The sequence below is a fragment of the Oryctolagus cuniculus genome, chromosome 8, assembly GCF_051225735.1.
Source record: "Oryctolagus cuniculus isolate XC-2025 breed Fujian yellow rabbit chromosome 8, ASM5122573v1, whole genome shotgun sequence".
Classification (NCBI taxonomy): Eukaryota; Metazoa; Chordata; class Mammalia; order Lagomorpha; family Leporidae; genus Oryctolagus; species Oryctolagus cuniculus.
Window position 1 is genome coordinate 74,034,203 of NC_142874.1, and position 27,353 is coordinate 74,061,555.

The 27,353-nt window shown below is 39.3% G+C and overlaps 1 protein-coding gene across 3 annotated transcripts in view; it reads left to right on the top strand.

The window, feature by feature from the left end:
* Nucleotides 1-27,353, top strand: part of PRDM5 (PR/SET domain 5) — a 250,855-nt gene that overhangs the window by 76,023 nt on the left and 147,479 nt on the right. For all 3 annotated transcript variants that reach the window (XM_089302575.1, XM_089302574.1, XM_089302576.1), the window contains exon 3: nucleotides 9,616-9,738. In XM_089302575.1, the coding sequence (XP_089158701.1) occupies nucleotides 9,616-9,738 (123 nt within the window). The remainder of the gene's footprint in view (nucleotides 1-9,615; nucleotides 9,739-27,353) is intronic.

Here is a 27,353-nt window from a genome sequence, read left to right on the forward strand (position 1 = left end):
CTTTCCTCTTAACACTGCTTTTGCTGCGTCCCATAAGTTTTGGTATGTTGTGCTGTTATCCTCATTTACTTCCAGAAAGTTTTTGATTTCTCTTTTGATTTCTTCTATGACCCATTGTTCATTCAGGAGCATGTTGTTCAATCTCCATGTGTTTGCGTATGCTCTAGGGATTCCTGGGTTGCCAATCTCCAACTTCATTCCTTTATGGTCTGAGAAGCTGCATGGTATGATTCTAATTCTTTTGAATTTGCTGAGACTTGCTTTATGGCCCAGCATGTGGTCAATCCTAGAGAAGCTTCCATGTACTGCTGAGAAGAATGTAAAATCTTTAGCTGTAGGATTGAAAGTTCTGTAGATATCTGTTAGATCCATTTGGGCTATAGTGTAGTTTAAATCTACTGTATCCTTGTTGATCTTCTGACCGGATGATCTGTCTATTTCTGAGAGTGGAGTATTGAAGTCCCCCAGTACTACTGTATTGGGGTCTAAGTCTCCCTTTAAGTCCGTTAATAAATCTTTTAGATAAACTGGTGCCCTGTAGTTAGGTGCATATACATTGATAATTGTTATATCTTCCTGTTGAATTGATCCCTTAATCATGATATAGTGTCCCTCTTTGTCTCTCTTAACAGTTTTTGTGGTAAAGTTTATGTTGTCCGATATTAAGATGGCTACGCCCACTCTTTTTTCATTTCTGTTGGCATGGTATATCTTTTTCCAGCCTTTCACTTTCAGTCTGTATGGATCTTTTTTGGAAAGATGTGTTTCTTGTAAGCAGCAAATAGATGAGTTTTGTTCCTTATCCCAATCAGCCAATCGGTGTCTTTTAACTGGACAGTTCAGGCCATTCACGTTCAAAGTGACTAATGATAAGTGGTAACTTTGCCCTGCCATTTGCCAAAGATAAGTTCTAATATATGCTTTGAATTCCCTGTGATCTTTTGCTGTGAGGTTTCCTACCTTGATTTCCTTCCTTTACCTTCTTTCATATTGATGACCGTGTTTCTGTGTTTCTGTGTGTAACACATCTTTAAGCATCTTTTGCAGGGCTGGACGAGTGGCAACAAATTCTTTCAATTTCTGTTTGCAATGAAAAGTCTTTATTTCACCTTCATTCACAAATGATAGCTTTGCAGGATATAATATTCTGGGCTGGCAGTTTTTCTCTCTTAGTACCTGGGCTGTATCTCGCCATTCCCTCCTAGCTTTTAGAGTTTCTGATGAGAAGTCAGCTGTGAGTCTGATTGGAGATCCTCTGAGAGTAATCTGACGTTTCTCTCTTGCACATTTTAGGATCTTTTCTTTATGTTTCACTGTGGAGAGTTTAATTACAACGTGTCGTGGTGAGGATCTCTTTTGGTCGTGTTTATTAGGGGTTCTGTGAGCTTCCTGTACTAGGATTTCTCTGTCCTTCTCCAAACCTGGGAAATTTTCTGCTAATATCTCACTAAAAAGGCCTTCTAATCCTTTCTCCCTCTCCATGCCTTCAGGAACTCCTAGAACCCGAATGTTGGGTTTTTTAATAGTATCCTGAAGATTCCCGACAATATGTTTTAGATTTCTAATTTCCTCGTCTTTTCTTTGGTCTGACTGTATCCTTTCCTGTTCTCTGTCTTCTAAGTCCGATATTCTCTCTTCTGCTTCACCCATTCTGTTTGTAAGGCTCTCTATTGTGTTTTTCATTTGATCTATTGAATTCTTCACTTCAGTCACTATCACAGTTTCCTGTTGTACTAGTTGTTTCGTTTCATTTTGATTCCTCCTTAATATTTCATTTTCATGAGAGAGATTTTCTATCTTGTCCATTAAGGATTTGTGTAGTTCCAGAATTTGTTTTTGAGAACTTCTTAATGTTCTTATCAATTTTTTGAGATCTGCTTCTTGCATTTCTTCTATGTCATCATCTTCATAATCTTGAATTGGGGTGTCTTTTTCATTTGAGGGCGTCATAGTGACTTCCTTGTTTTTATTACCTCGGTTTTTGCGTTTGTTATTTGGCATATTGGAGATATTTGGTTTCTTCACTGTGGTGCTTTTTCTTGTTATACTATGACTCTAGATTAAGTGGACTATCTGTTTTTGATGGAGCCTTAGGGCTTGAGATGGGTGTGGCCTGAGAGCTCTGTTTGGTGTGCCAAAGGTGACACTCCCAGGTTAGGCGTGGTAAATCTCTCTCTCTCTCTCTTTTTTTTTTTTTGATTCAAAAGGGAAGTAATTCCGCACAGCTGAACGAAGTTGGAGGTAGTTAGCAGGCAAATGATATACCCACAGGAGCCAGAGATCGGAAGCTCTTTCCCAAGATCCCCACAGGGAATCTGTTCGGCCCTCAGAGTGGGCTCAAATTCTCCTTCAGCCTCCCACTGGGTTGCCAAAGTTACGGAATTGTAGCGTCTCTGGAGAGTGCTCACGTGAATTCCGTGAGTTCTCTCCCCCACCGTCTCTTTTTTCACAGTCTCAGTTCAGTAGCACCACAAATTTACTAGGTCCTAATCTCCTGTTAATTCACCCTGCCCAGAGTCAGGTTTTTCTGCTAGGCTCAGGGCCGGTGCAGACCTGAGGTCGCTCTGCTTATGACGTATGTCCAAGATGGCGCCTGCTCTTTGTCTTGCTCGCCCTTGAGAGGTGAGCGGAGAGAGAGAAACCCGTGTCCGTACTAGTCACCTTTTTTTTTTTTCTCTCTCTCTCTCTCTCTCTTCCAGTTAGCCTTGTGAACTTCCCCCCCCCGGGGGGTCGTTCCCTCTAGTCTCCTCTCTCCGCTTGCCTGCCGGTGTCTCGGGCTATTGAGGTTCGGCTCACCTCGCGTTCCAGCGCTGGTGTGTTGAGTCTGCCGCTGATGTCCCGAACTGTGGGCTCCCACGCTCTCCACGCAGGTCCGCTGTGAATCACGCGTTCCGGAAGAGTTTCTTCTGCTGTTTCCTCCCCTACTCTTCCTTGAACCTGCAGTATCTCCACTTTTATTAAACTATCTCTCCCCAGACTATCAGTGTGCTCCCTTCCTATTCCGCCATCTTGCCGGAAAACCGGTTTCATTTTTTTTAAAATCCAGTTTATAAGTACTTTAAAGGCACATAGAGTACTTTCAGATGCCTCATTACTCCTAATAAAATATTTTGCTCTTTTGAAAGAAGACAGTGGCAATTAAAAGTGAACACATTTGGTGAGCTTTTAGTGAATAAAATATTTATTGGTACCATAATGAATAAAAGGCTTCTATCTCTGGGTGTTCAGTTGCCCAAGTATAGGATTTGCTATGTTGCATCAACCAATGAATTTCCTCAGGTAAGTTTGTCTTTGTGTGTCTTTGGCAGTCTCATGAAACCATCCTTAAAACAGGTTAATTAATTATAACTGTGACTTTAGCTAAATGTAAGATATGGCAACCAAAACAGACAGAAATACAAAAAGCAACTTAATCTGCTGGATCACTCCTCTTATGACCACAATGGCTGGAAGTGGGCTGGGGCCAGATCAAGGAGCAGGGAACTCAATCCAGATCTGTCACTTGGGTGGCAGGAACCCAGTTATTTGAGCATCTCTGCTGCCTTCCAGGGTCTGCATTAGCAGAAAGATGGAGTTTGGAGATGGAACCAGGAACAACCCAGGCACTCTGATGTGGGACACACCAAGTGCCTGCTCTGCTTTGGCGATTTTTAGATTGCAGCAACGGCAATGGTGCACAGGTCATGTATGCTGTGATCTGTATAATATATAAAATCCTATATGCTGTGTTCTCTTCCATGTTAAGAGAATTTGGATAAACTAGTGTGTCCAGAAGAGGGTAGAGGAGATGTAAAATCACATTGGACAAGCAAGGTGGTGCTCATCTTATGAGAAGGGAAAACAGAGAGAAGAAGGATTTCTGCTTTCAGAAATTTGAAGGCTGTATGTGGAAGAGAAGTGAACACTGCTTGAAAGGGCAGTACTGGTGTTGATTTCGTGGGTCATGGAGCGGCACCTTTCAGTGTGCATAAAGGAGTGTCACTGCCACAAAATGACATCTGGATGTGCTGCTGTCTTTCAGTAGTGGCATCACACTTATTTCCAGTGTTCAAGCAGAATTAATATGAATATATGTTTGAATTTGAAGCCTGCAGTAGTGTTAGGATATCCTTCATGTTTGTTTCTTCAAAAAGCTAACGTGGAAAATGATCCCTGTGGTCCTGGCTGAACCATTTGAAGCAGAGTGTTTGTCTTAAGGTGTCTGCTGGCCATGGCGGGCCGTCTCCTCATTTTGTTAATCTCTTGTGATTGCAGAATGCCACTGGTAGGAGAGCTATCCTCAGTCCCACTCTATATGATGCTGTGCAGTTTCGAGGAGGTCACAGGGTGGAGACTAACAATCCCATTTTAGAGGTCAGGAGGCCACTACACAGCTCAGTGAGAGGAAGTGACTCACCCAAGGTGATACAGTGAGCTGCTTGGATACACCTGGGGCTTTGAATCCTAGTCTAGCATTTTTCCCACTCCAGAGTGCTTTTCTGAGCTTCCTTTCAGCTTGAAATGTTTAGGGCACTAAAATTTGTAACAAAAAAGAAACAATTTTTCTTGTCAATCTTTTTAGGTATTGACTTTGTGCATATTATATTCTGGATGTTAATTCAATAGACATGGCTCTTTAAAAGCTGTGTTTTTGTCTGTATGCTTTCCCCTAGTATGGAATATCAGATGGTGATTGGTGGGGTGAGGGATTGGGAGGGAGTTATGAGTAGATAAGCTACATTGGGGTTTGTGTGTGTGTGTGTGTGCGTGTGCGCAGATCCCTTTGAAAAATTAATGGAAAGAAAACCCCATGCCCTTTGCTTGGAAGCTGTAAATCACTAGTTTCCTAGTGATGATTTTTGCTGATTTCTGAAAATGTGTCTCTCTTTGGTTTAAATTTGACAGCACTGTGCTGCCAGAGTTGATTTCTCTCCTTGAACACACTTGTTTTTTGTTCTCCTGAAGATATCCTGAAGTCTGGTTAATTAAGCACTGAAGGCAAAGCATATAGCCGTATGCAGTTAAAAGCAATTGCAGAAAATGCCAGTCATTTAAATACAAAAATATGATGACATGTTATGTTGTAAAAATCTCCATACTCTCAACATTATCTTAAAACTACCTCTTTGAAGAGACTTGTTGAAAGACAGAAAGTGAAACATTTTATTTAATAAATAAACCATACAACATAACATATTGTAATTTCTAATTAAGGACATTATTGCTACCTTTTGGGAGCTGATTATGGCTTACTACTCTTCCTTTTCACCCAAATTCTATCTCACTTGCATTTGATCACTTACTGAGGACAAGTCTGTCTGAGTAGCTTTGCCCTTGGAACACTGATGACTTCTATGTAGTAAGTAAAAAAAAAAATCCCTCAAGGATTTATAATAATTGAAGAATAACAGAGTAAGAAAATAGAGTAAGATTGTAGACTCCTGTCCTTTAAAAATCAGTTATCCATATAATAAATGAGCTTTTCTCTCTATAGCTGACCTAATATAGCAAAGGAAATACTTAAATTTGGGAAAGAAAATTTTAATAGACTGCTTATTTCCAATATTTCACTTACATGTTATGGTTTTTCCCAATGAAGCTGGATGTTTCTGTGATTTCCTTGGTCTGTCCTGGGGTGGAAGAAAAAAACAACAGTGGCTTATACTCGTTCTAATCTTTAGCTTTGAAAAAGATACAGATTTGTAGGGGCTTACGTGTGGCAAAGCAGGTTAAGCCTGGGAAGCTGGCATTACCAATTTGAATCCCAGCTGTTCCACTTCCAATCCAGCTCCAAGCTACTGTGCTGGAAAAGCAGCAGAGGATGGTCCAAGTACCTGGGTCCCTGCACCCAGAAGAAGCTCCTGGCTCCTGGCTTTGAGCTGACCCAGCCATTTGCAGCCATTTGGAGAGTGAACCAGTGGATGGAAAAATCTGTGTGTGTGTATGTGTGTGTTTGTGTGTGTATCTCTTACTCTCTCTGTAATTCTGCCTTTCAAATAAATAAAAAATAAATCTTTTTAAAAAGTTGCAGATCTCTGGTTGCAAAGACCAGCACATTCTTACTCGTACATACTTGAAAAGTGATGTTGGCAGCATTTGACAGAGGTCAGAATGTGCCAGGTCCCTACATAGGCAGGAATAATTTTCATTTAATGTAAAGTAGCGAAGTTCTAGAGATATGAACAACTGTACTGAAGCATGAAGTTTTCATTTTTACATGAGGGTTTCTTTCCCTTTCCTACTTTAGCTAATTTTTGCATAACTTTCATAAGGAAGCCTGTGCATGTGAAACAAGTTTTGGTATTGAGATGGTTTTTACTATGAAAACGTTGACTTCGTTACAGGCTGCAGATATACAGAAAGTGATCCTAAGTAAGGATAACAACCAACATATTTCATTTCCTTGGACATTCCAATAAAAGAAGATGGTCTTTGAGAGACTAGTTTTGGCAGGCAAAAATATGCATGTTGCCTAGGAAGGGTTACTAAGATGTGGGAACATGGAGCTGAGAGGAATTTTGTCTTTTCATTAGATTTTAAAAATGTTTGAAGTATTACCTCAGAGTTCCATATCAAATTAAAACAGATAAAATAGCCACCTGTCTGGAATTGTTTTGCTGGCAAGAGGAAGGATGAATCCAGTTATCATTGGATGTCTCTTTTAGATGATCATCAGCCAGGAGAGTACTGTGTTGAAGTTAGGAAGATGAGTTCTATGAGCAGGTTGTCTAACAGCTTTAGGAAAGTGATAGTGAAACTAGGAAATGACCTGCCACTGGAAAACTGGATAAGACAGGCCACTGGGAGCAAAGATTGTGTAGGAACTGAACCATTGTTGGGTAAGGGTACTTGGAAGAAAATGGCCAGTGACTGTTAATGGACCAAAACATTATTTCCAATGTGAGTATGTTTGCAACATACAGCTTACTGCTGACTGTGACAGTGTTATTATGAAGATATAATAGTAAATCAGTATGTCGGAATTTACTTGCATTGAAAGTGCTGCATTTCAGAAGAATTTTCCTATAAAGTTAAATGGTACATTTCTTTTTATATGGAATATTATGTGAGAAGGTTAGAGATAGCTAGAATGTGTATGTATCTAATGGACTGAAAAAGGAAAATGAGTTCCCAAGACTAACTGAACATGGTTGGAGCCAATAAGGCCTCAGAAAAAAGCTGAAATACATAAAGAACAAACAATACCCCTGGTAAAATCTCATATGCACTTAATAAGTCACAGAGAAACCTTTGTTAAATTTCACATCTTTGAAGAAAGAATTCCAAATGACAAACACATCTGATACAGATTCTTCTTAATATCCAATTACAAGTGTAGACTAAGAAGGGCCAGAAATTGAGTAGTACTACCCTCTCAAACTGAAGCACGCATGGATAAACCCATTGGTGTTTTCCTATCTGAAGCGAATCGGGTTGTGTGGAGTTTTGCAAGAGTTGTAGCTTTACATTTCTGTTCTGAGAAAACTTTGCCTTCAAGAATCTAACGAACTGCTGCTTACTGAGGCTTCCTTTAGCTGTTTGTCAGTGTAAACAGTTTTGTTACCTACAGATGTGCAGGTTCCTGAGGGGAAACATTTTTTTTTTTTACAATTCTTTAGAAGTTTATCTACTCTCAGTGGGGTGTGCAGTGTCACTAGGGTGATTTTTTTTTAAATTTTTTTTTAATATTTTGGTCTTCAGAACCTCAGGCATGGTTCTGAGTCTGGGGGAAGTAGTGAGGCATTTTTCAGGCGCCTCCCAAAGTAGATCTTTGTGGTGAGTTCATTATTTAGTGAGAAGTGTTACAAATGCCCATACTTTACACCTGAACTTATGTGAATTTTTATAGTTCTGCATTCCTCATTTTGCAATTACAATATTGAAAATTAAACTCCTGCTTGCTCATGAACATCTGCCATTTCATTGGAGAGATTTTAAAAGAGTTGTTGTGGATCGTCGGGCATTTAAGAAAACGGATTGTTTGGGCGGCATACAGCATATTAAACAGTAGGAGCAGGCTAACTGTATTTTTTTCCTGGATAATGCGAGGCCTTTGAAATACCAGTTTTTGCAGTGTATGTATTAGATGTTTTCATAACAGAGTTTTGTCTAAAAATAACTATATACACTCAAAGTTCAAATGGCTTCCGGAGCTGGGTGTCGGTGCAGGATCTGGTGTCTGCCACTCAGTCTTGCCATTTTCTTTGTTGCTCCTTCTGATCCAACCTTGTGACCTCTTTACTGTTTTTGCAACAGATCTAATTTGTTTCCAAGTACAGTGCCTTTCTGCCTGCCCTTTGCTTGCCACTGCATTGTGTCTTCCTGAGAACAGTCTTTCCCCAGCCCTCTACTGACCTGTCCCTTCCTTTCTTTCAGAATTCTGCTTGGGTCTCTTCCAGGAGGCTTTCCTTGACCACTCCATTGAATATAGTTCTTCATGCTTTAGTATTTTTTCTTTTGTTTTGCTATAGTTGTCTTCATAACACTCATCTTTACCTGAAGTAGTATTCTGTGTTTGTTTACTTTTAAGTGCTGTGAGGCTAGGGGCTATATCTACCTTGTTCTTTGAGATAATTTCAGTGTTTTAAGCAGTTACATAGTCAGTGTTTGTTGAATGCATGAATGTTATCCAAATGTATCATGAAGTATGTTTATCTTATTATAAATAAGTCTAACTTATTAGACTGTTGTCATTTATCTTATAAAATAAAATTTGGAAATGTAGAGTTTACTTTTCCCATCCAAAGTCTGCAAAGGTGAATTTTCAGTCTTCATATATGTTACTTAGTAATGAATGTCTGGAGTGTTAATCCCACATTCCTGGCCCTCGTTTTCTGAATTTCAAATGAATGTGAACAAGAGAGTTGAAGGACAGGTGCCTAGTAACCAACAATGTAGGAGTTTATTAGAAACTAGATTCTATATCAGTTATATTAGAAAATGTTCGATAGACTGCTTGCTCCATTGTCAGTTACCTCCGCTGTCTGGTAGAACATAGAATAGATCTGACCAGCAAGGGCTTATGGCGTGAGACGAAAAAACAGGAGACCACTTTGCTACACAGCGATCCATGTGTGCAAACCAAGAAGAGACAAAATGAAACTTGTTTTGTTTGTCTACTAGTAAAGAATATGAAACTGTGTCTCATTGGATGTCACGTTTTCACTGGTTCGATTAGCAAGTTCTCCTGTTATGGATATGATTCAATAAGCAGATAGAGAGAGAAATTGAAGGTATTGCTGCAGCTGCACACTGCCCCCCCCACTACCAAAATTGGGAACCAACAATATTATCCTCTTCCTTGATGAAGAGGGGAAATATTGCATTTATCATTATACCCTGAACAATTGGGATTGTAACACACACATGTATAATGATTTTGACTAGAAAATGGCTGTTAACACAGTATGTTTCTGAGAGTTGATTGCAATATGCATCATCTAGACATCTGCCAAGTGGAAGACTCTGTTTGTTCCTGTGTTTAAGGGAAGAGCACATGTTAACCCAGCATCTGTTCGATAACTGTCATTAGAGAATTGTGTACTTGTGAAAGAAAACATCGTGACCTCCCCTTGGTCTGTTCCGTATGGCTCATATTGACTTCATGTGTAAACTCAGGAGCCTTTTACATTTCAGGTTCGCGGGAGTAAGGGAGAGGTTCTATACATTTTGGATGCTACTAACCCACGACACTCCAACTGGCTTCGCTTCGTTCATGAGGCACCGTCTCAAGAGCAGAAGAACTTGGCTGCCATTCAAGTGAGCTTCTTTGCTTCTTATTTGTACTGTGCATTGTGAGAGGAATGAATTAATTTATAACTCTACTCCCTGTTTTAAATTTATTTCCCAGTGATCTGCTTCAGATAACTGTAACTAACTCATAAAAGCAAAGAAATCTCATCCAGTCAGTATATGCAGGAAAGGGCAAGCCTAGCCATAAAGTAACACCAGATCACTCACTTTATGAGAATTCTTGTGGGAAAGAATTATGCCTTTTGATATTGTCCTTGGCAGATCTTGCTTTTAAGTATGTTTATTTCATTCAGTGGATGTTTGTTGATAGCCTTTTTAGATAGTTTCTTTGAGTCATAGTACTGCACTCTGTATTACTGTTTGGGAAAGGAGGAGAAAGTTTGCTTCTGTAAATCCCCTATTAATAGACCTAGAGCCTCTTGAGGGTGGTGTGTCAGTGAGGGTTCTGCAGAGAAGCAGAACAAGTGTGTGTGGGGAAGTGGCTTATTACAAGAAATTCACTTATGTGATTATGGAAACTGCCAAGTCCCTGATCTGCAGAGCTGGTGTCCCATTTTGGGTCCAAAGACTTGAAGCTCAGGTAGAGCTTCAGGAAGAACTGAAGTCCCACTTTGATGCCATCAGGCAGCAAGTACAGATGTTCTAGTTAGAAGGCTGTGCCAAGGGATTTTGTTTTATTTAGTGGGGATAGAGGACAGGGAGGTCAGCCTTTTGTTCTCTTCAAGTCTTCACTGTTTGGATGAAGCCCCCTTAGATCATGAAGGGAAATCTGCTTCACCAAGTCACTGATTTAAATGTTAAAGAGAGGAAAGAGATGTGCAATTCGGGACATGCTCAAGCTGACTTACCTCAAACGGTAGAGTTAGAAACATACCAGGGGATTCCAATTCAATCCCATCAAGGTGGCATGTACCAATGCCATCTCACTAGTCCCGGTGATCAATTTCTGTTCACAATTGATCATAATGATAGGACTAAGAGCCAAAGGGAGCACATAAACAAGACTAGTGTCTGCAAATACTAGCTGATAGAATAAAAAAGGGAGAGAACAATCCAACATGGGAAGTGAGATACACAGCAGACCCATAGAATGGCAGATGTCCTGAACGGCACTCTGGCCTCAGAATCAGCCCTTAAGGCACCTTTCTCTGAAGAGAGGAGAGAACTTCCACTTTGACTATGACCTTGTCTAAATAAGATCGAAGTCAGCGAACTCAAGAGAATTCCATAGCCTTGGAAACTCATGACTAGAGCCTAGGGAGATTTCTGACGCCATAAACAAGAGTGTCAAATTGTTAAGTCAACAACAGGAGTCGTTGTGTACTTACCCCTCATGTGGGATCTCTGTCCTTAATGTGTTGTCCAATGTGAATTAATGATACAACTAGTACTCAAACAGTATTTTATACTTTATGTTCTTTGTGGGTGCAAACTGATGAAATCTTTACTTATTATATACTAAATTAATCCTCTATATAAAGATAATTGAAAATGAATCTTGATGTGAATGGAATGGGAGAGGGAGCGGGATATGGGAGGGGTGCGCGTGGGAGGGAAGTTATGAGGGGGGGAAGCCATTGTAATCCATAAACTGTACTTTGGAAAATTATATTTACTAAGTAAAAGGTTTTTTTTTGAAAAAGGATTGCCTATTGAATCCTGAAATTTGCTTTAGCCAATATTTTATTTAGTTAGGTTCTTCATTGTTGTGTTTTAAAGGTTATTATTATTTTTTAAAATAAATCTTTTTATCGCATCTGCTGCTGTGGTGTAGTGGGTTAACACTCTGGCCAGAAGCACCAGCATCCCACATGGGCGCTGGTTCGAGACCCGGCTGTTCCACTTCCAAGCCAGCTCTCTGCTATAGCCTGAGAAAGCAGTGGAAGATGGCCCAAGTCGTTGGGCCCCTGCACCCAAGTGGGAGACCCAGAAGAAGCTCTTGGCTCCTGGCTTTGGATCAGCACAACTCTGACCACTACAGCCAATTGGGGAGTGAACCATAGGATGGAAAATCTCTCTCTCTCTCTCTCTATCTGCCTCTCCTCTCTCTGTGTAACACTGACTTTCAAATAAATAATAAAGTAAATCTTTAAAAAATAAAAATCTTTTTATTTAAAGATTAATCTATTTGCAAGTCAAAGTTACACAGAGAGAGGGAAAGAAAGAGAGAGAGGGAGAGACAGAGAGAGAGACTGGAAAGAGAGAATCTTCCATTTACTGGTTTATTCCCCAGATGGCCACAAAGGCCGGGGCTGGGCCAGGCTGAAACCAGGAACCAAGAACTTCTTCTGGGTCTCCAGAAGTGAGTGGAGGGGCCCAAACATTTAGTCATCTTCCTCTGCTTTCCCAGACCATTAACAGGGAACTGGATCCGAAGTGAAGCAGCCAGGACTTGAACTGGTTCCCATATCGGATGCTGCAGTCACAGGCTGTGGTTTAACCCACTACACCAAGACACTGGCCCCAAAGGTTATTATTTGAACTAGATTTTTTTCTCCTAATTCTTAAGTAATGATTTTAAGCTTTCCTCAAATTCCTTCAGTTTGAGACATTTCTTCCTACCACTGATTACATCTGTACAATCAATAGCTGTCTCCTTTTGCCAAAACTTTGAAGGTATTGTGTTCAGGTCTGAGTTTTGCCTCAGACTTCCTCAAGTCTCATTTTTAGGAGTTGCCCTAAACTGCACATGTTGCCTATAAAGCTCCCTTTAATTAATGGAGAAGTGTATCATTAAGTGTTAATCTTGGTATCTTACCATCATGTTGGCTTCTCTGCTATGCTCTGTATTTTATCATACTGTATGCACTTACACATACTTCCGTTGTTTTTAGTGATCACATTTTCTAAGACTTACACAGTTTCCATGTTCTTCTGATACATTCAAGGCAGTACTCTTCTTCCTGTATTCAGCTGTGTTTCTTTCCTTGAAAGAAAAGAGGGATCTACAAATTTGGAAGAATTTTGGAAGAGGTATCTCAACTTTGGTTCTCCAAGATATGATTACTGACTGAATAAGGGGAAATAGAGGTGAGGGTGGGATTAGAATGGGTCTCATGTAACTAGAGGCTCTGCCAAATTTCACTCTTGAATTTGATTAGAATCTGTCCAGAGGCCACAGGGAGTGTTCTTTTGCAGCAGAAGCAGCAGCAGTAGCTCTCATATCTTTGAGCACTGTTCTGTCCTTTCTCAACAGGGGGGTTGAGTGTACTGTTGCGCTGTTTTTTGTTAAGGAACACATAGGGATCTTTATTAGCTCCCTTGAGGTAACATCTTTCTTACTGAACAGTAGCTGGACTAGAGGGTTGCTCAAGGTTCGAAATCACATCTGAGCTGGGGGCATATATCCTAATAGTTAGGTCACATGGCTGAAAGAGATGTTAGTCTTCTAATAGGATGATCTCCTGAGACGTGCATTCCCGAAATATTGATTTGGTAAGAGAAGATCACAATGTTTCCTGCATAGCATTAGGAATTACTTGCATTCCAAATTGCATCTGAAATTTGGGGTATTCAGGAAATTTTTTATTTGAGCTGTATGTCCCAGGAGTGGAGTAAATGAGAAACATTTGTGGCTCTGTGTCTTGCGTCGTGGAAAACGTCAATACTTGGTCCAATTTTTTTGGACAGGGGTTTAAGAATTTGAGGTCTGTTTTGGCAGATGATTGGAACTCCTTCTTAGAGACTTGATTATATTCCTAGTTTTGCAATTTATTTGATTTTTGGAAAATGTGCTTTGTTAATGCTAACTTAAGTATCTGAATCCTCAAAGAAACATCTAGTAGGCAAACGATTCTTCCCACATGCACACTTTGTAGAATAGTCAGTTGAACTGTGTGATCAAACTTCCAAAAAGCTTCCAACTACAACTAAAAAATTTGAAATATGAAAGAGGTGGCCTAAAATGAACCAGAATATTCTGAATTCCATAAGAAAGGGGATGATTCTTATTAAATGTTCATTTTGTTGCATTACTGAAAAAGTGTATATGTAGTTTTTGAAAAGATATTTGACCTAGCAAGTGCTTTCCAGGCTCTTAAAATTTTCTAATCTTTTGATAGAGAACTATTTGTTAAAATACAGAATGTTGCCATTTAGAGTTGAAAATTTGACTTCAAAAATTTTAGAGATAGTGTTTTATCTCTTGTTCTCCAGGATGTATTCCAGAAATCCCTTTCCATGATAATAATCTGTGATATCTTATCAATGTAAATGAAAAGATGGGTTGGTGTTCTAAGAAAAAGGAGCATATGTAAATACATTTGGGTCCTGGCCCAGGTCCTGAAGAGTGTCAGGCCGTGGGGCTGGTCTGAAGGTGTTCAGAGGGCCCTGGGTGTTGAGCTGAGCTGTCAACACAGCTCCACCCAATCCTGATGTCATTTAAGATTCTGCATTACCAGAAGAGTTATGTTATCACAAATTATTTCCTCTGCTCCCTTTGCCTTGCCTAAGGTTGAACATAGATGTTTTCTGGTGACTAAGAAATTCCGGTATGGCAGAGCTGGGAGATTAAATCTGGATGTCTAAAGAGAGAAGCCCCATTGATGTTTTTAAAACTTGGAGACATTTCCACATTGTGACCAAACCATCAAAGTCCATAGGCTTATCAACTAGTGTTGATGCAGGATTCAAATAGCAGTGGCCATGGCCCCAAATTGGTGACCAGGCAACTAACTAAAATATATGCTGAAAGGATTTATCACATAGATACAAACTTATAGTTTCCTTTAGTTCTTTTTCTTCCATGTTACATGTTTGTTTTGCAGATTTCTATAAATAATATTCATACAATATTTTCTAAAATCTCTCACAAAATAATAAGGTACAAATATCTAGTCTTCAAAAACCATAAAATATATGTTTATTAACTTATAAAGTTGTCTTTTAATGAGTTTTTCCAGTAAGATACATATTTTTGTTTCACTAGGGTTAAAGTTTAAAAACTAAAGTTAAATAGCAAGTAATTGGCCTATGAGTTTTTTTATACCAGTCACACCACAACCATATATTGAGGTGAGATTTTGTTATTTACCACTGTATTCTTATCATTTAGGTTGTTTTTTATTGGCAGGGCAAATAGGTATTTTAGAAATATCCTTAAACTGTATGTTAATTTTTAATAATGATGACAGTGGCACTAACACTAAGGGCTTACTATGTGTCAGGAGCTAGTCATGTGTAGTACTTATGTGATATTTACCATGGCCCTATGAGGAAATAGTTATAATTATCATTCCCCTGTGTCAGGTAGGGATAGGGACACACAGGAGGGTGTAAGTAACTTACCTGAGACCGCACAGCCAGTGTGAGCAGCTGGTTTGGATTTGAACTCAGGTGATCTATTTTATTGTCTACTCTCTTTATCCCTATGCACTAATACCTTGCAGTGTGAGTACTTTATATAGGCATCAATTTAGATTTTAAAAAGCATTTCATGTGTTTGTGCTATTAGAGATTTTTTTTTTAATTTGTTGAAAATTTTGCAGGATAGCTAAGTTAAAATATGTCTTTCAAAGTTATTTATATTATGCCTTCATTGATCTTTTAAGTTCCCAAATTATCCTTCATTCATTGCAAAGCAACACACCTCCTTCATGTAAAGGTCAGACATGGGCAGTGTTTACACTTCTCTCTTTCTCTCTCTCTTTTTTTTTTAAAGATTTATTTATTTATTTGAAAAGCAGATTTATACAGAGGCAGAGAGAGAGACAGAGAGAGAGAGAGAGAGAGAAAGAGGTCTTCCATCTACTGGTTCACTCCCTGGAACTGAAGCCAGGAACCAGGAACTTCTTCTGGTTTCCCACGCAGGTGCAGAGGCCCAAGGACTTGGGCCATCCACTGCTGCTTTCCCAGGCCACAGCAGAGAACAGGATTGGAAGTGGAGCAGCCAGGACTGAAACTGGTGCCCATATGCAGAGGGCAGGTTTACCTGCTAAGCCCCTACACTGTCTCTTCATTTTAGCTGATAGTTAATATGTTAAAAATGTGATGAAATTAACACATAGATCTCTTAAAATTAATTACTGCAAAATTTCAGAATCAGAGCATATGAAGTTGGTTATAAGGAGAATATTTGGTTATATGGAACTTTCTGTGCCTCTCATTGCAGAGCCAGAGAGGTAGATTTCTTCTACCTCCATGGAAGACAACCCTGGTTCCCAGTGTGCATGTCTCAGCCAGCAGAATGTGTTCCCACCCTTGGGTGTACATGAAGATGCTGTAAATCACCTTTATTTAGAGAATGACTTCTGAGTTATTTTTCAGAGTAATGTTGATCTAGCCTGTCTTGGCTGTATACACAAGATTTTGTGATTGGGTTAGTTACCTATTGCTGTGTGACAGATTTAACCTGAATTTTAACAACTGTGCCAACAGCTACTTATCATTTCCTATGATTTCTGAGGGTTAAGGATTCAGAAGCAGCTTTGCTGGGTGGTTCTAAGGTTCTGGCTCAAGGACTCAGGCTGTTGTAGTCAGCAGTCAGCAAGGCCAGACCTGTCTGTGAAGGCTGAGTTAGGCCTTCCAGGCTGGCACACATGATTACCGGCTTTGATTCTTCACCATATGGCTCTTTCTCTAGAGCCGCTCTGACATGGCAGTTTGCTTCACATAGAGATTGTGATGAGAGAGAGCAAGAGTCAGGGCAGGAGTGATAAAGAGAGAAAGAAGAAAAGAGAAGAGAACGAGGGAGGAGAGAGAGGAGTTATGTGGAAATCTTTCCTGGCTTCACTTCTCTTGAGTGCAACTAGTCACAAGGCCAAGTCTAGTGCACGCAGGAGGGGACCACACTACGGTGTGAATGCACCAAAAAGTGAGGCATCTTTTCGAAACATTTTCACAGCTAGTTAATAGCAGTGATCAATGAGGAAAATTTGCTTTATGGAAAGATGAGATAAGATTAGAGTAAATGGGGGCCGGTGCCATGGCTCACTTGGTTAATCCTCTGCCTGTGGCGCCAGCATCCTATATGGGTGCCGGTTCTAGTCCTGGTTGCTCCTCTTCCAGTCCAGCTCTCTGCTGTGGCCCGGGAGGGCAGTGGAGGATGATCCAGGTGCTTGGGCCCCTGTACCCGCATGGAGAGACCAGGAAGAAGCACATGGCTCCTGGCTTCGGATCAGTGCAGCGCGCCGACTGTAGCAGCCATTTGGGGAGTGAACCAATGGAAGGAAGACCTTTCTCTCTCACTGTCTATAACTCTACCTGTCAAATAAATAAAAGTAATTAATAAAAAAAATGATTAGGGTAAATGGAGAAAGCAAGCACTTGACATAGACACAGAAGAGATGCAAAACTGCTGATTTGGGGTGATTTTAGAAAGTAGATTGTAAGTAGCAGAGAGAACATGATCTGTCGTCTGAAACACTTCAGGTAGTTTCCAGGCTCTAAACTTCTCTGGCTGAACATTCAATTGAAAACTACCTGAGCACTGGAAATATTGTGGCCAGTTTTTGCTCCTGACGTGGGTGTTGTGGCACACTGGATTGCTTGTTTTGTCTGTGTCCCATATCAGAGTGCCAGGGTTAGAGTCCTGACTCCACTTCTGAATACAGCTTCCTACTGTTGTGTGTCTTGGGAGGCAGCAGGTGATGGCTCAACTGCTTGGGTCCCTGGCACCCAATGGGACACTCAGATGGAGATCCTGTCTCTTGGCTTTGATTTGGCAGACCCCTGGCTGGTGTGAGCATTAGGGGAACAAGTCAGCAGATGGAAGATCTCTCTTTCATTCTCTCTGGCTTTGCCTTGCAAATAAAATAAATAAATAAACATTGAAGAAAGTTCGGCTCTTCTTCATGAATTGATTGCAATAATTGTTCCTTATTAGATATTTATGAGAATTAAATTAATTGTGATAATATATACTAAGCACCTGGCACCATAAATGCCAATATGTATTAACTATCTACTATGTAACTATTCATTATCACTGTCAGTGGTCAGATTGTAGTTTCTGTCTTGGTAGTTTTATTTCTACATAAACAGAGTAAAATTTCAGGTCTTCCCGAAGTAGCTGGTGTAATTCTGTACATACAAGAGACTTCTCAGTAAATATCCTATGTTCAAGGCAACCTTTTGTGTGGAGTGATGGAATCCTACCATGTCTGCCCCGACTGTGGCCAGAGCAGCCTGTGTTCCTGCCGTGGAGCCCCTCCCTAATTATTAGATGTGCAGGGAAGCAACCTCCCAGGCCACTCAAGTACTGTTTCCATGATGTTGCTGGGTGGCCTATCTTCTCTTTGGAAAAGAACTTTAAAAAGCTGATTGAAAAAGTGGAATTCCAGAGTTATCTTCTCCCATGTGTTTATTGCAGCTTAATTTACAATAGCTAAGATATAGAATCAACCCAGAAGTCCAACAACTGATGACTGAATAAAGAAATGTGGGGCATATACACTACAGAATACTACTCAGCAGTAAAAAAAATGAAATCTTTTCTTTTGTAACAAAATGGATGCAACTGGAATCCATTACACTTAGTGAAATAAGCCTGTCTGCAAAAGACAAATATCACATATACCTGATCTGTGGTAACTAAGAGAGTACAAAAAATGCAATGTATGTGAGCAAAATTAACATTTTGAGATTTGATGATTGTACACAGCCTTTGTCTCTACTATTGAGGAATAGTGTTTTTTTTTTTTTCTTTTTACTGTTTGTTGAATTCTTTATTTAGTGGAGTGTTAAGCTTATGATTATAAAATAAACTGAAAGTATGTCATTGTAAGATTTAAAAGAAAGAATAAGAAAAGAAGGAGAAGGGATGTTGGAACATGGGTGGGAGGGAGGGAAGGGTGGGAAGTATCACTGTGCTCCTAAATCTGTATATATAAAATACATGAAATTTGTTTACCATATAAATAAAAAACTATTTTTAAAATATGTTTATTTTGGTTTAAAACCATTTTTGAAATGAATATTTATGAGGAACCTTTGGAAAATACACTGTGACAAAAAGTATGGAAGGCTTCAAAAAATTTTTGCACCCCTAACAAAGTTAGCTTGTAATTCCATTTTTCAGCAACTTTTTTTGTTTTGCAGTCTCCTGTAGACATGAGAAATGCTCTGTGGAACAGGTGTCTGTGCTGTGTACTGAGACTTGCATTAGCAGAGTTGTTGCTCAGCCACTTTTCAGGTTTCTTTAAGAAGCTGATTTTGTGCAGATGCATTGTTTGTTGTAGAAGGCAAGTGCATTCTGCCTGCTCTCTGAAGTCCTTCACAGTGCAATGCTATGTGCCAGTAGATGGTGTTCCTGGAAGCCCTGGCCTTAAAAGGCTCCTAGGTAAACCAGCCAAGCCTAGCTCTGTGGCATTAACTAAAGGGGGGCTAGAGGGTTCAAGATCTCTAATTTTTGTTTGAGGACTTTGGTAACAGGACTTGTGATGTGAAAGTAAAAGAATAGAAAATAGAAATTTTGTGAAATGATTCTTCTGGGGCAGCTATGGGGAACATTTTTTTCTGCCAAGGGCCATTTGTATATTTATAACATCATTCATGAGCTGTGGAAAATTAGCAACTTAAACATTAGCCTGCTATAGATTTATTGAATTGTGGGTCCAGCCTGTGGTTGCCTTGGCAGAGCCAGACCAAATGATTTCAAGGACTTATATAGCCTGCGGGCCAGACGTCTCCACCCTATTCTAGGGGAAGAAGTGCCTTATTTAAAAATTTAATTTAAATTTATTAATTTTAAATTAAATTACATTTAAATTCTAATTTAAATCTTAAAGCATTTAAAAATGTTAAATTTAAAATGTTCCCAAGACTTCTGGAATAAAAAACCTGAACTACCTGATATATCCATTGTCTCACTTAGATAAATTATTTATTTGCATATTTATTTCTTTCACTAGCCTGCGTTTCTTAAGAATAACGTTTATGTCTGTCATATTTATTTTCCCAGTGTTTATCATCTACTGGTGGCTCAGTAAGTGCTTGTGGAAGCAACTGCCTTTGTTACTCTTGACTCTTTCCTGATGTGGTATCCCTTGTCAATTTGGGAAAAGCTAATGTCTGTTTCCTTTAAAATAACAAAAAAATGCTTCCACTGGAACTCTGACCTGCGGTTTATGTGCATGTGAGTATTTGGTCTGGCAGAGTGTCACATTTTTGCTCTATGAGTGCTGAGTATGTACTTGTCTGTGTGCATGTATTTTAGTCTATTGTGTAAGTATTTTTATCTCTTAGCAAGACTGTTCTGCAGTCAATAACACCTTACTGTTAATGTCAAAAGTTCTTTTACGAGTATAACCACAGACAAGCAAGGCATTTAATACAGATACTCTGCTAATTAGCAAGTAGAGAGTCCCATCTGGACTAACTCAGGAAACTGGGATATAGGATAATGAAATAGCAAAGGTTAATGGCAAAGGAGATATTTAGTGTGAAGTCATAGGGTGCTTTCAACTGATTTGTAATAAATGTAATAATGAAAGATTCATTGAGAATTAATCAACAGTGCATTGAGTACAGTGGAACTGGGACACAGCACTACATGGTTAAAGAAGCAGTATGGTAGAAATGAAAAAGAAGAAACATTAAAAGCTTTTTCATTATTAGAAAATATAATGAAAAGAAGACACATTTATTTACAGATGTAGTAAAGCAAAAAATTAATAGTCTGAGTAATAGTCTGTTTATCAGAAGAGGAAATTTAATTAACAACTGTATATATACACACACACACACACACACACACATATATATATAAAGTTTAGTTAAAACTAACATCTAGATATCCCAAATGAAGAATGAATACTACGTCAAAGTGGAGGTTCTCTCCTCCCTTCAGAGAAAGGTACCTCCTTCTTTGAAGACCTGTTCTTTCCACTGGGATCTCACTCACAGAGATCTTTTGCCAGAGTGTCTTGGCTTTCCATGCCTGAAATACTCTCATGGGCTTTTCAGCCAGATCCGAATGCCTTTAGGGCTGATTCTGAGGCCAGACTAAACAAGATAAGAGTCAGAGAACTCAGAGGGCTTCCATAGCCTTGGAAACTCATGACTGGAGCATAGGGAGATTACTGATGCCATAGACAGGAGTGTCAATTGGTAAAGTCAACAACAGGAGTCACTGTGCACTTACTCCTCATGTAAGATCTCTGTCCTTAATGTGCTGTGCATTGAGATTTAATGCTATAACGAGTACTCAAACAATATATTTCACTTTGTGTTTCAATGGGGGTGCAAACTGTTGAAATCTTTACTTAATGTATACTAAACTGATCTTCTGTAAAAAAAAAAAAAAAAAAGAAAAGAAATTATCAATTCCCAACTTGACTCTCACTGGGATTAAACATGACAATAGGTCTGATCTGATTTCATCATCATTAAAAAAAAATCATCTATTATTTTTCACTTTATGTTTCTGTGTGGGAGCAAACTGTTGAAATCCTTACTTAATGTATACTAAGCTGATCTTCTGTATATTAAGATAATCGAAAATGAATCTTGATGTGAATGGAAGGGGAGAGGGAGTGGGAAAGGGGAGGGTTGTGGGTGGGAGGGACGGTATGGGGGGGAAGCCATTGTAATCCATAAGCTGTACTTTGGAAATTTATATTCATTAAATAAAAGTTAAAAAAATAAAAAAAAAAAAGAAATAGATTCTCCTGGGAGACATGAAAGTTGTGATGAACTTGCTAATGCCTAGAAGTGAAAATCTTCCTATGCTCTTTATCTCACATTAATTTCCCAGTAATATTGCAGTTCAGGCACAGATATGCACTTTAAACTAAAACTAGCTTGATTTTTCTAATCACAATTACCAAATTTAAAAATAAAACATTTCTTTTTAGAAAAAAAAAAGAATGAATACTACGATTTGTTGCCAGGCAAGATTGTTTGAAGAAAATTTCCTCTCGTTTTACAAAAATTGGAGAGAAATGGTTTATGGTGACTTTGGGATTATTTCTAAATGACTAACATTAAAGTAATCAATAAACTGCCAAGTGAAGTAAATTTAATGGATATAGCACAAAACACCAGAATTAGCTACATTTATTTTTTTATCAATGGAAGTTGAGTTTCCCATAGAAATTTCTGTTCAAAGTAAACTGCTGGATTCAGTGTATGAATAGATTTTGGCAAAGGGTTTGACCACTACTGAGTAAATTTGAAGTTCAACTTTGCATCAATGAATTAATAAAATATTGATAAGAAGGTTTTCTTATAATTTATATTTTACTCAGTTAATGTAACTTGGAACTATATTCTATGATGTATATGATTCTGAGACTTCAGAAAAGTCTGAGTCACAAAACCATAGAGGAAAATGTTAACTTAGAATCTAATGCAGTTATCTTGATTGTGTCCTCGTCATCAGGAGAAACTTGGTTTAAAAACGGCAGCTTGGTGAAAGAACAGAATTGCTGCCCAAGTTGTGGTTATTGTCTTTGATGCTTTATTGCATCTGAAAGACACCAAGAGCAGAATGGAGAGGGGTTTTAAGATTTGGGTGTGGGCTTTCCTTTCACTTGGGACCTTTAACAGAAGTTGAGAAAGTAATTAAATAAATGATTATCACGGTTGATTTATTCCCAAACTGTACACATTGTCTTATTATTATACTTAATTAAATGGATAATCATTTGACTAATGTGCCTGTGATTGCTTAAGTTGATATCTAATGACCATATCATTTAATTCACCTGAATGGGCAGAGATTAAAAGAGCAGTGTTTCCTGATTTCTTTCCCGGTGGTTAATTAAGTCCTTTGAGATATGGCTGTGTACACTTTATGGTGGTTTACATATCTCTCTGCTTTATTGTGCAGAGAGGAGACAGGAACCGAAAAGGGCATGGCCATTCTTTCCCAGACTTAACCCTAGCCTTCTCTGAGCAGTGGTATGTAAACCTACCTTGGTTTTTGAGAACTTTCCCACAGTAACTTCATTTCATGTCCACTTCTAGACTTCGGAATGTGAATGCCTTTATGTAGCTTGTTTTTTTTTTATTTTATGAAATTCAAAAATATCAAACATATATATGTTTCTTTTAGACTTCTTTATAGTGTTTGGTTGAATTCATGGTTGGACCATTGTTGTCATATCAGGGTGTCATATAAGGGTGTCATACTATAATCCTTTGAAATAATTTGCCTTTTGTAATTTAGTAAACTTTCCAATTTTTAACTTTGTTGATAACATCTAAGATGCACAGAGAAGCCCCATGACAATGTCTTACTTCTAGAAAGTCAGTAAGTAAAAATAAAACAAACACCAAAAAACAGGTTATCCATATTCATATAAGATTTCAAACTCTGTCACTTGGGCCAATTTTAAGAACTTCTCAAATTGTCAAATTTGTCTGTCAGTGGGCACTTATGAAATGAAATATACCTGCTACTAGTAGTGGTAAAGAAACTAAGTACTGAATTGGTTAAAATACCTCTCTAAAGTGTAAGTTGTTCATGAATTCGTTGAGACTGCCTTATGGCCTAGCAAGTGGTCTATCCTAGAGAACTTTCCATGTACTCATAAAAAGAATGTATATTCTGCAGCTGTGGGATGAAATGTTCTGCAGAAATCAATTAAATCTATTTTGTCCATAGCATAAATTAGCTTTGTTGTTTCTTTGTTGATTTTTTTTGTCTAATTGATCTGTCCATTGATGAAAGTGGAGTGTTATATTGTATATTGGAGTCTATATCTCCTTTTAGATCCAATAACATTTGTTTTAAGTAGTCAGGTACCCTAGCATTGGGTGCATATACATTTGCTATAGTCACATCTTCCTGTTGAATTGATCCCTTAGTCATTACATAATGTCCTACCTTGTCTCTTTTAACAGTTTTTGTGTTAATGTCTATTTTGCCTGATATCAGGGTGTCTACTCCTGCTCATCTTTGGGCATTTTCAACTTATTTTTGAAAGTGTTAAGAAAAGTGATATCGGTGCTAGCATTGTGGCACAGCAAGTTAAGCTGCCTCTTACAGCACCAACATCCCATATCAGAGTGCTCTGCTTCTGATCCAGCTTCTTACTACTGGGAAAGTAGTTAAAGATGGTCCAAGTCGTTGGGCCCCTGCCGCTCACTTGAGAGACTTCAGTGGAGTTCCTTGCCCTTGTCTTTGGTGTGGCCTAGCCCCAGTCAGTGCAACCATCTGGGGAGTGAACTAGTGAATGGAAAATCTCTTTCTCTCTGTATAGCTCCATCACTTTGTCTTTCAAATAAATGAATCTTAACAAAAGAAAAGTGATATAATTCTTACATGATCCTCAATTCCTGATTTCAAGCACTCATGTGTCCTTACAAATGCCTCAGTTCTCATTACTTTCTCCCAGCATAAACATTCCCTCCACTTTGTAATAAAAACTTCTACCTGTGTCTTCCTTCTGAAGAAGAACTGTAGGTTACCTGTATCCATTGGATACTCACTTTCTCCTTCCTCCAGTGGTCAATCTGCTGTGTTTCCAATTCTTCTCACCTCCAGTGTATCTTTCACCTACCCTCACCTGCTTTTTGCCTCCCTCTGTCCTAGTGGTTCTGGTTCTAGTCGAACAGGTCTCTTGTCATAAAGCCATATGTTGCTTTCTGACCCTTTTCTGCTTGAATTCTCAGCACTGTCAGATGTGGTTGACAAAACCCTCCAGCTTGAAAAACTGTCTTCCTTTAGGTTCTCAGAAACTTCCTACCTTCTTAGGCACTTTTTTTTCTGCATTCATTTTTGTAACATATACTCTTGTCCCAATTATGAAATGTGTGAGTTCCTTCCGTTTGCCCCATGTCTTTCAAATAAGCACAAATGAATACATGCTTGTGCCACACCTACACCCAGATTTCTCTGAACTAGGTTGCTCCTGTTTATATCTGTCAAATATAGGTAAGTCCTCCTCACTTTACCCAGAAGCCATCCCGGAACACTAGAAGAGGACAGCTCTTTCCACCATATACTTCTGTAGCAACATGTTCATCTCTGTTTTCGTATTCACTATTTCCCTTTTTCTTTAATGATGACTGATTAATGACTGTCACCACTCCTAAACTGTAAGCTCTCTGGGATTAGGTCCTGTATCTATTAATTCACTATGCTGTACTTTACTTTGTGGAGTAATGACCACCCTCATATGTGTGAGTATTCTGCAATACTATAGACATTACATGATGTAGTAAATGGGTTGGCTGAATGCTAAATTTATTTAGTGGGTTTAGAATTAATTTTCGGTACCTCAAATGGGGTATGCTTATTCCAATTCTGATCTCCTTTTTAGGTTGCACAGCTGCATATATAATATATTCTGTTGGCCAGTGCTGTGGCTTACTTGGTTAATCCTCCACCTGCGGCCCCAGCATCCCATATGGGTGCTAGGTTCTAGTCCCGGTTGCTCCTTTTGCAGTCCAGCTCTGCTGTGGCCCTGGAGGGCAGTGGAGGATGGCCCAAGTGCTTGGGACCCTGCACCGGCATGGGAAACCAGGAGGAAGTACCTGGCTCCCGGCTTCAGATCAGCGCAGCTCTGGCTGTAGCGGCCATTTATGGGGTGAACCAACAGAAGGAAGACCTTTCTCTCTGTCTCTCTCACTGTCTAACTCTATCTGTCAAATAAAAAAAAATATATATATATATATATACTGTTATTTAGATTTGGCTAAAACACTTCTGTTAAGTAATTTTTAGATTCTTAAAAATATGTCAGGCAGGAAAAGGAAATTGATTGTGCAACTCCTTTTGTAGGTCATTCTACTTTCCTGAAGTGCATTCTTGCCTTTACTCTTTAATTCAAAAGAAGATGGCAATTTTTCTTCCCACATTTAGTTCAATTCAGCTGGTACTTCTTGGGTAGCCTTCTGTGAGCAAGGTATTGCATCAGCTACTGAGGGCTACACACAGGTGAATGTGATCCACTGCCTGCCCTCAGTGGCTGCAGTATAGGGAAGGGAGGACTCAGGGGGATGGAGAGCCCTGTGATTAGCTAATTCTTATGTAAAGTGATAAATTTTATGTGATTTGGGAGTATAATCCTTTCTCCCATGGAGCTTACAATGCAGTTGAGGATTCAACTAAATGATCTCATGTCAAGATGGTAAATGGTCTGTTCAGGCCAGCAGAGAGGTTAGAAAGCATGCATCGAGGACTTGTTGCTTATTATATAATTATACAAATTCTGTTCAGTTTCCCTTTCCTGATTCGGCAGTGGACCAGTTCTCAGTCAGTCAGTAGTAAAAGTTGATCCCAGTGAGGGATCTTAGAATTGCTACTCCAAATGTCTTATTTTACATTTTATAAGTGTGCATTTAATCATCAATTTCTTGATTTGTGACCAAATCCTTCCCAATTCTGAGTGTAGTTTGTCTCAGTGGAGTTTGCCATAATATTTGTTTTGCTTGTTTTTAAAAAGACATTTATTTATTTATAGGGCAGATTTATAAAGAGACAGAGGGAGATGTTACATCTGCTGGTTCACTCCCCACATGACCTCAGTGGATGGAGCTGAGCCAATCTGAAGCCAGGAGCCAGGAGCTTCTTCTGGGTCTCCTATGTGGGTGCAGGGACACAAGGACTTGGTTTTCCAGGTGCATTATCAGGGAGATGGATTGGAAATGGAGCAGCTAGGACTTAAACCAGCGCCCATATGGGAAGCCAACATCACAGCCGATGGCTTTGCCCACTATACCACAGCTCCGGCCCTTCACTATATTGAAATTGTGTAAATGGACTTTTATAAAGCAACATAAATGGAGACATAATCCTAGATTTATGATTTTCCTCACATTTTATAATTGTTTTGCTATATATAAATTGGCAATTTCTTTTATATTCATGCCCTTGAGCCTTTTCAAAATATTAAATCAGTTTTCTTAGAAACAATTTCATTTTTCTTTACTCAGGTATCTTTGGTTTAAGTTTACTTTAATTATGATTATAGTAATTTTACTCAGTGTCATAAACACATGTCGGGGGACTATTAGCTCTTCATTACTATGATAAAATACTTTAGGCAACTAATCTTATAAAGGAAAGAGGTTAATTTTTAGCTTATCGTTCTGAAGGTTCAGAGTCCAAGATTGGCTTGGCTTCACTGGTTTTGCCTGTGGTGAGGGCATGCTTGCTGGCAGAGTTCTGAGGTGGCACAGAGCATCAAGTGACAAGAGACAAGGAGCACGTGTGTGTGTCTGTCTCTAGGTCTCTCATCCAGCAGCTGGATTCAGTTATGGGGCCTGTAGCCTGTTGCTCCCCCTCTTCGTGGAGGAACGACACAGGACCCTGCGCTGTTCTTTTGTCTGCTCGGCCCTCCCCGGGTTTGCTGCTGGTTCTTCTCGGGTTGGCTACTGTCCCTTCCACCTCCGTGGAAGGGTGGTTCCCCCTGCCACATTCCCCACTTCTGCAGGGGAGCGGCACACCGCCGGCCGGCTCTCTTGGGGTCTGCACAGGTGTTCCTTCAGATAGATGTTCCCCTTAGATGTTCCTGGTGCATGTTGTCTCTCTCCTCCTTTATAGTCCTCTTCCACCAATCCCAACTCTGCTACCCACACGCCGAGTACGCTGCTCTCCTCCAATCAGGAGCAGGTCCTGCTGTTTATTGGTTGAACTGGAGGCAGCTGTGTAGAAGCTGCTTCTCCCTTCTCAGCGCCATATTGTGGAGAGCAGATGCATAGAATAAGTCTTAATTCCAGTAACTTAGTCTAGT